Source organism: Alligator sinensis, unplaced genomic scaffold (genome assembly GCF_000455745.1).
Source record: "Alligator sinensis unplaced genomic scaffold, ASM45574v1 scaffold573_1, whole genome shotgun sequence".
Lineage (NCBI taxonomy): Eukaryota > Metazoa > Chordata > Crocodylia > Alligatoridae > Alligator > Alligator sinensis.
Window position 1 is genome coordinate 4183697 of NW_005841877.1, and position 9901 is coordinate 4193597.

At 46.0% G+C, this 9901-nt stretch overlaps 1 protein-coding gene across 1 annotated transcript in view; it reads right to left on the reverse strand.

Moving 5' to 3' along the window:
* Nucleotides 1-2763: 2763 nt before the first annotated feature.
* Nucleotides 2764-9901, reverse strand: part of CDC20B (cell division cycle 20B) — a 78933-nt gene continuing 71795 nt past the window's right edge. The window contains exon 14 of the mRNA XM_025196143.1: nucleotides 2764-2927. Coding sequence (XP_025051928.1) covers nucleotides 2764-2927 — 164 coding nt within the window. The remainder of the gene's footprint in view (nucleotides 2928-9901) is intronic.

Sequence of the window (9901 nt, forward strand, 5' to 3'; positions counted from 1 at the left end):
GGGGTGGGGTGGGGGCAGGCTGCCCACTGAGGGGTCAGGCTCCCTGCTCTGCTACCCCCTAGAGCCCAGTGGGTGTAACCTGGCACTGCAGGGAAGAGTGGGGCCATGGAGGAAAGCTGCTTGCCACTGTGAGCTCTGTGCTGCCCTGGCAAGGCATTCTCTGTGCACGTGGCAGCAGCAGGGGCAGTGGCACAGGGTTGTCCCCCTCACTGCTGTGGTGTAGGCAGGGGACACATTGCCAGGGCAGTGCAGAGATCGCAGTGGCAAGGAGATCCCTGTGCAGCCCCGCTGTTCTGTGCCATGCCGAGTTGTACCTGCTGAGCTGCGGAGGCACCAGGGGAGGGCAGCAGGGTGGAAGCCCAAGCCCGCAGCAAGCAGCCCACTTCTGCCCCCACTCCATTCACAGATCTTGGGGGTATGGGTCCCTCCTGCCCCCTGAGAGTGCGCACAGCAGGGGTGGGAGCTGACCCCACCCTGCCCAAGCTCGCAGTAGGCAGGCAGTGGGGGTGGGGAGCCGGGCTTTGCGCCACTGCAGCAGCTGCCACCTCCTGCTGATGACAGGGGGCTGTGGACCTGGGTCCCTGGCCCCATAGCCCTGGCAGCTGGAGGCCCCATCCAACAGGGCTGGCAGGGCAAGGAGCTGTGGGGAGGGGCACCAGCAGGACTGGGGGGCTGGAGGGGAGTGAGGGGCACAAACAGTGCCAGGGGTCTGTGTGGGAGGAGTGAGGGGCATGAGGAAGGCCCGGGGGCTGTGAGAGGTGAGTGAGGGGCACCAGCAGGGCTGGGGGGCTGTGGTGGGGAGTGAAGGGAGCCTTTCATTTTAATCACAGATTTTGGAGGGGGGCTGTTCAGAGAATCTGTGATTTTTTAACAGAATTTGTGGGTTTTTTGATCACGGAAAACCAGGATCCCTAGTGATCATGAACAAATCAACTTCTCCCTTACTATGACTAGTGTGATATGATAAAATAACCTCAAAATAAAGAGGAGGAAAAAGTCTTAGGAATATATGGGAGAAAATAATTGATTCTACAATTGACTCCTATTAGTATTTTACTTTTCAAATGGGGCGGGGGCGGGGAGGTGAGGAATCACAGATTTGTGCATCTATTTTATACATCCAATAAACTCTGCTGTAATAGCCATGTTCACAGTAGAAGACAGATTCTGAATTAATAATTTCATGTTCTTAGACATCAGCCTCTCTGTAGTTATTTTCATATTCATTTCCAAAGAGGTCTTATTTTCCAACCTGCTTTGAAGTAGACCACAATAGATGGCCACCAAAACCAGAAGTCTGATGCTATATGACACTTATTATAAATTAACAACCTTTGAAGCCCCTGTGAAATCTGAAAAAATAACTCGTGGTCTCTGTTCTCCTTCCCTACAGTCAGTTGTCACATGATTTACAAACAGCAGAGACGTATGAGAACTGCAGCTGTGACTGTTACAGATGTTACCTGCCTTTCCTTAATGTCATGTAACCTCCTCAACCATTCAGCCACAGCTGAACTTTCCATGGGCTGATTTTTAAACCACTTGCCTCATCTCCCAGTCATTCAAATTAGTCACAGCAACTATGCAGAAAAGGGTATGAGTATGTCTTCCAACAAGATGCACTGCTCAGGTCTTTCTGAGAAAAGAGGCAATCGGGGTAACTCTTTGGCCCATTCCTAACCCATTGTTACATACGCTTTTTAATAAGGAAAGAACTCCGAAGATGTCTATCAGTTGCAAAGCTTTAAAAGGGAGCTTTATAACAACTTGGCCAAATCCTGTAATCTTCATTCTGCTTTTACTAAACTCTCACTAAAATCAAAGAGATATTGCCCCAGTAAGAATTAAGTCATATTTACATAAGAATGAAAACTATACTAATTGAACTAAATTGTGGCCCCCCCAGAGATAACACACAAGTCGCTACAGCGTGACCCAGAGAATCAAAAGGCTTGCATTGTCCATTAATTAGGCACAGATAGCCTAAGACACACTGACCAATCAGGTCCATAAAAAACACAGATTTGGTATGTGGTTGTTGTTAGGTATTTATTGTTTTAGACTACAGAGCATTTTTTGAAAAACAGCACTGAAATTGCCTCAAGAGTCAATGATCAGGTGGTTTTCTCATTAAGTAAACCAGTTACAACCAGTATCAAGATAATTAATAAAGATCCCTTCTTCTTGGAAATACAAATTGCCTGCAAATGCAGGGGATTGGACTCAATGGTCCAGGAGACCCCTTCCAATCCTATGTTTCTAGGTACCTACCCTTGGACAGATTCTCTTTTAAACCAAGATCTGTTTCATACATGGAAGACTTTGATTCTCTCTGTCAGTATCTACCACTCCTAGCTCTTCCACTTGCCAGAGCTGAAGGGTCAAATTCCCCACACTGGAACATGGTCTTTAATGGGGGGAGACTCAGACTATATAAAACTTCATAGAAAGACTATAGTTATAACAGAATTTGAGTGAGTTGTAAGTGATGCAGAGCCCCTGTGCTGGCACTCTGCACAGGAGTGATTTCTATCCGTGATTACTAGTTTGAAAGAAAATAAATTTGATGTTATTCATGAGGGTTAGATTTCCATCTCAAGCATGGGCAGCACAGGCTCAACAGCGTTCCATGATGCAATGACAAACTAATTGGACTATTGCTTTTTTCTGAACAATTGGCATTATCGTTTTCCATGTTTCATTTGGAAAGAACGCAGATTTTGTGTATTACTGTAGTGGTTTTCAAAAGTCAGTGGAAAGAAGTCACCACAATGTCCTAGAATAATCCCCCTGGATGTCGTCTCTTCTATGCCTGGTTTCACTAGACTGGAAGTATTTCCACACACAAGCCACTCCATCAGCTGCAAGAGAAATGAACCTACTACAATCTGGGCTCAGTGCTACATGCAAGACTCTTCCTTTGTGACCTACAAAACAAAGCAAAAGAACATTTATAATCAATCCACTGGGAAATGCCATGATTTTAAAAGGAGAACTGTTGCCATTTTGAAAATCAGCCACCCATTGTAAGGCCTGGTTTACTTTAATGATAGCTATACAACTTGCTGGATAGGATGAACTTTTTGGCTGGGTCAAGTCTGTGCTCTCCACCAATTTTTCCCTAAAAGCTCAATACAAATTTTACTTTGTATTAAGGATCATATTTTAGGGCTCTACAAGATTCTATGACCCTTTTCTCTCAAAGGAGAATGTTTTATCACCCTGTCTTAAATCTGGACACTTGAGTCTCCAGTGCATTTAAAATATGTCTCTAATCTGTGCTTAATAATGAATCATCACTGACCTTTCCTATTTGGCTTCCTGTGCTTCTCAGATATTTTGCCTATAATCCAAGAATCATGAGTTAATGTCTCCAACTTCTGAGGTATTTGCAGTATGAAGGTCTCTTAACAATGATTCTGCCCAATGACTTATTGGAGTCATAAACTGAGTGTATCCACAGTTGTAGTACAATCTATGGAGGACAGGTTGTGAAGCTCTGCTGTGGCCACTTTGTCCCACTCCACCAGCAACAAGAGAAATTAGATAACCTAGTTATGCAAAGATCTCCTCATAATGTGGTCACAAAGCAAGGAATCTGGAGAACGAACTGGAGAAGAAGACAGGCCTAGAATTAGACTTGGTCTTAGGAGACCTGCATCCAATTCCCTGCTCTGCCCCATGATTCCTGTATGACCTTGGAAAAGCCTCTGTGGACTAGACCCAGTTCTTCCAGTTAATGCAGTGTTTAGGCATTTAAGTTACTAAGGATCCTGCTTTGGCCTACGCAGCACCCTGAATTCCATGAAGGCACCAAAATTCATGACATGTCTCCAGTTTTGCCCTGTGAGTCGAAACTTGTCCCACTGCAAATGCTTGGAAGTGATTCAAGGCATCCAACTCCATTTTCCCTCTGTTGCAATCCACTTTTACCGTAGTAGAGGCACAAAAATTCACTTAAGTCCTCTAAAACTATAATCAGCATAAAACTGACTAGCAATGCTGCTATCCACTTTTGCTGAGTAGCCTGGTAGACAAGACACTTGCTTAAGATATGGGAGACCCAAATTCTAAGCTCACTTCATCCCAAAACTCTTTTGAATCCTGCTCTCCCACATCTCAGGACAGTGCTCTGGTCCCCAGGCCACAGGCTAAGTAAAGCTATGGGCACCTTCCACCTCTTCCCTCTCCCCCTCCCTCCCCCACCCTCCAAAGAAGCTGGCTTCCTGGCCAGCCAAGATATAATAATTCAAGGGACCAGAAAAACAAATAAGAGGAAACCTGACTGTGACTCAGTGAACAATACTGCTCTGGGAAGGAGGCCCCCTTTCCCAATATTGTATATGCATTTTGCTTTAAATAATGATTGGTCAAGATGTATAAAGAGTACTGTGACAGAGAACAGGCTTCTTCAACTGGTGTTTCATCTGTTTGAAAGATCTCGCCCAGCAGGGCTGTAATATGTGCCCATACTGTACTAATTGGAGAGCAGACTAGTGGTAGTCCTAATACAGCACTTCTTCCACCAGAAAATGCCAGTTGGGAAGCATTAGCTAGAATCCTTAACAGGAAGAAGTGTGCACCTGAATTTAAAAAGAAGAAAGTAGTGGATTGGGAGCAGTGAACCTCAGGGTCTCCAACTTTACTTTCAGAAAAATAAAACTGGCACATGTAACACTATTAAGCATTGTGCATGCCTCCCACACTGCTTTACAGGATGCTAGCCTGCTTTCTCTACTGTCAAATCTTGCCTGAAATCACACTCCACCCATGACACCTCTCATCATATCTCCACCTTATACAAAAGGGCAGAGTGGACATACTAAAGACCGATGACACATTTGTTTTCCGATCACCCTATCCATTATAGGCCTGAGTCCCCTCTCACTTTTAGTGATGCAACCCTATGGGGCAAAATTGTGCTCTATTTTACAAAAGTGCAATCTAGAAGAATGCTGTTACAGTGACATTACTCCAGATTTATATCATTGTGAGGGACATAAGGGATGCAGCTGATATTAAATAGTTATTGCACAATATGCATAAACAACATTGGAGGAAGGCTCAGAATCCAAGACTTGCTCAGCATTGCTCATCTCACTTGGCCACAGTTAGGCTGCTACTTACTTGCTTTCTTTTTGGACCCATTAATCTTTATCTCTTTACTAACCAGTGGGCCAAACAGTGGCTGAATGATGCTGGGATATAGAACAGCTGGGTTCAAACCTTCTGAAGCTATGGAGGGATTAGAATCAATATGTCTCCCAGATCTTGGGCGAGTGTTTTAGCCAGTAGGTGATTTACAGAGAGCATGCATTTTTTTTAACCTGAAGTCAATGCTACTGTCTGCCAGATAGACAGTTCAGGTACACTGGTTCAGGTAGGTATCTCTCTGCTCAGGTCCTTAACTTGTCTTATTATAGATTAAATACCTAACTAAATTAAAAAATATAGAAAGCCAGATCCAAATCAATCTCCATCTCCAAGACAGTGTTCAACACAATGACCATGCTCACAAAAACAATCTAAATCAACCCCATCTCAGAAGCTTCAAAAACACTTGAGTTCATTAGATGCCTCAATTTTGGCCTATTTGTTTCCTATGCACATAGACTTCAGCTTCCGAACCTGGCTAAGAAGCAATCTGAATCAAGCACCTGGGTGCCTAAATCCTACATAAGTGCCATTGTATCCAGAGGAAAACTGGAAGGTACCTAAAGTCTACTTAAGTACTGAATCTGTCAAGTATACACAAGACTCACCTAAAACCAGCAGTCATGGCCACTCTCACTCAGAAGGAATAGTGAAGTCCACTCTTGAAAAATAGCTTAGGGGTTAGAATGCTTAACCGTAAAATGGAAGGCCTGGCTTTATGCTCACTTCACTATGACAGACCTCAAACATACATATCCCTCTTCCCAAAAAAGTGCCCTAATGATCAATATATAGTATAGGCTGAGTGTGAAACCCTCCTCCACACCTGTGGCACTGGCCTCTGGACAGCAAGGAATTTAGGATGCACTGGGACAGGAGGAGAGAAGGCAACAAAAAGCTGGATTCTGTAGCCCAGCAAGGAGGGCACTCCCTTAGGAAATGGGAGACTGGGAGATGATGATCCCTGCTGCCAGAAGTTTATGCATTTGACATTAGCTAATTAAATTGGACCCCTAGCATCAGGGACTGGAACACAATCTAGTGGCTTAATTTGATGGAATTTGAGTCCTTCAAGCTAAGGCGGGCCTAGAAGTGAGGTCTACCACTTCCTAGGCAAGTGGCCTAACCACTAAGCTACTTTGCAAAAATGGGGAGTGCCACCACTACCATCACTTGTGCTTCCAAGTAACAAAGGCCATGGGTGCGGCACTTTGCAATGAACCCAAAGCACTCAGTTTGAGTTGAATGTCTGGGTCATCTAGGACCCTCCCTTCTGGGCACTCTGAATCCTGAGGTTATCAAAGTACCTATTGTACAGGTCTTCAAAGTGCCTACACACTGAGGAGGAATTTAACACATCCTTTCTTAGGATTTCTTAGTGGATCGCTCCCTTGTCAGCATCTAGGGGTAATCACCTAACAGAAATTGTTTCAAGAACAATTTGTATCTAGCCCAGAGTGTCCTATCTGCTGGAATGTCTCACAGGGCCAAGTGACTAGTAACAAATTAGAACACACCTAATGCTAAATAGTAAGTCACTTGGCAGGGGCTATACAGTGGGAATTTTACCCAAGGTTTAATCCTAAGTGTGACCTCATCACTAATTTGTTTTTCATTACAGGATAGCAATAACATTCAGGCCATTATTGATTATAGAAAAGTGAAGCCTGAGCACTCCTAAACTGAGTGGGCTTGAGTTTGCACAGCAGAAGATTCTTAACATAATCTCCTTGACAGAAGGAAGAGAGTCCAAAATGTATCAGTTTGGCAACATTTTAAAATGAAGAGTTTATTTGCCAAAGTTTTGGGGAGATTGAAACTCCCCTAATATTTACAGATTTGGATTCATTCTTTTGGAGGAAAGAAAAGACAATATAAACATCTCTTCAGTTTTCCAATTGAGCCATAGGACCAAGCTATCAATTACTCTCACAGCTCTGCTCATCAGAAGGACACAAAGAATAGACTCAATATTTGAAAAGTGGGCTGACTTCCAGTTACCGTTCTGGTATGAAACTACCTAATACCAAACAATCCAACTCCAAATTAATCCAATGCTGGATAAAGGTGATTATCCCTCAGATGAGATTCACAGAATTTGGCAGGACAGGCTTCTAAAAATTAAAACCCAGTGATTTTTCTGTGAATGTCTTTCTTGTGAAACTCATGTGGTTAAGGAAATCTCTGACCAACATAAGAAAAGATCAGCAATTATATTCATGGCTTTTTTTCTAAATATATATTTTGGTCCAATAACATTACACTTTCTTACTCCGTATGTTCATTATAAGGTCAGCATAATTTAGTCACTTGAGTCCCAACAGAAGATTCTAGTTAACAGGTACCCGGTCTTCATGATTAAGAAATGTGTTTCCATTACATAACTTTAAAACTGAATAGGAAAAGAAGTCATGCTGATAACCACAGTATTATAGCAAATGATAAGCTTGTGTGATCTAGCTTGTGTGATAAGTGTGTCATGCTTAATATGCCGAATTTTAGCCAATTTTGGATTTTAAACTTCATTACAGAACAACAAGAAAGATTTTTTACCTCCCTGCCTGCCATCTGACACCCCCAGGAAAGGAATCATACCTGATCTACACTTCAAAGAGTTACTCAGCACAGCTCACAGAGCCTGATGAAGGGACTTTGATCCCAAAAGCCTGCAGAAAAGGACAATTTTCTTGCAATTTCCCAGTTGGTCTAATAAAAAGTATCATTTTGGAACCAAGAGTTCTAGTTTTTTGTATGTCTTCATGCTTAATATTACACTAAAAGTTAAAGCAAATTTAGGCTTAATTTACAAGGATATTCAGATTATTTACATATTTTATTCTAATCTAAAACATAAGAAGTCAAATAGTAGTTATGTTTTTCTGGAGGTGAGAGTTTTTCTTCCACTGGGGAGGAGGCTCTTCTCAGCCAGACTGACTGACCTGCTCTACCAGGCTTAAATGAAGCCCGCCGGGGGATGGGTGGATAACCGCCAATGCAAGCCCACTAGGCAAGTACTCCATAACCAGCAGATTAGGGCACCCAAGGGAATCCACACCTACCCCAGCCCTGGAACACTGTCCACCAGGGAATGCAAGGAAGCTTAGGGCTTCCAATGGGACACTTGCATGTCTGTACACCAATGCCAGGAGCTTGGGGACCAAACAGGAGGAACTGGTCCTCCTGCTAAACAAGAAAGACTACAATCTCATAGAGATAATGGAGACCTGGTGGGACTCCACCTATGACGGCCACAGATATAGATGGTTATACCCTGTACAGGAGAGATGTGCAAAAAAAAGGGGTGGGGGTGTAGCTCTCTATGTCAAGGAAAGCTACGCATCCCTGCTAATTGACATTGGCACCCGGGGAGGACGTCTGGGTTATTTTAACCCTCTAGGTTAAAATATGTGGGGAACGTGCCACAGGGGATATCATGGTAGGAGTCTACTACAAACCTCCTAACCAGAAACAAGAGCTAGACCAGGAATTAGCCAGGGAACTGGCTGAGGCTGCACGCTTTCAGCACATGGTTGTCATGGGAGACTTTAATTACTCAGACATCTGTTTGGCCCTGGGAGCGGCGTCAGTTTGGCCCTGGGAGCGGTGTGAGATGCACAGATGTAAGCCCGTTGCACCCCCGCACCTCAAAGCCCCCCCTCAGCAACTGTGGAGCACCCTGCCGACCCCCAGCAGTGCCAGAGGTAAGCAGGGCCCATGGTGGGAGGGGCATTGCCCAGCTGCGGGGCAGCTGAGTGGAGCCGAGGAGGGCCTCGCCACACCCCAGCTCCTACTTGACCCAGCCCCCCAGAGAGAGAGAGAAAAGAAAGAAGAGTGGGGAGAGGGTACTTACCAGTCCCTCTCCAGAAGATCAGGGTCCCCCAAACCACCTGGGTAGTGTCCCCCTTGACAAGGAGTAGCACGTTGCCAGCAGCAGGCCCACTGCGTATGTGCGGAGTTTAAAAGGGCCCACCAACCAGAAAAAACCCCAGTTTGGCCCTGGGAGCAGCATGAGATGAACAGGTGTAAGCCTGATGTGCCCCCACACCCCGAGGCCCCCCCAGCGACCGCAGAGCACCCCGCCGACCCCCAGCAGTGTCGGAGGTAAGCAGGGCCCGTGGTGGGAGGGACATAGCCCAGCTGCAGGGCAGCTGAGTGGAGCCGAGGAGGGCCTCGCCCCTCCCCAGCTCCTACTGCGCCCAGCCCCCCAGGGAGCCACGTGACCGGAGCCTCGTGAATAGACCGCGCAAACAGGTGTGCTTCTGGACCCAGCACATGAGTTTGTGCAGGAGGGGAGCGGGAGGGCCTGAGGCCCTGCCAGTGATCCCCCTGGGGTAGGCAGTCCCTCGGGGTCTGTGCCCCCACCCCCTCACCCCCGGCTCCTCAGAGGTCTCCACCCAGACGGAGTCCATGGCTCCAGGCTCCATGCAGATGGAGCCTCTGGCTCTCGGCTGCGGGGGCTGCCTGACACTTTTTCAGGCTCTGGGGTCCAGGAGCATGGCCACCTCCCCTTGTGAGGTCTGCTCCCTTTCGGGGTCTCTGGCGTGCCAGCTGGAGGAGCTCCAGGCCGCAGACCAGAGACTGCGTGCCATCAGGGATGGTGAACAGGAGATAGACTCCTACTACCAGGCCCTTCTCCCTCTGCAGGTGGAGGGTAGACCAAGGTCTCCTTCCGGGACAAGGGAGGACTTGGGGACCTCCCATTCTGTCCAGCCAAGGGGTTGGACCAAGGTGGTCAAGGGCCCCAAGG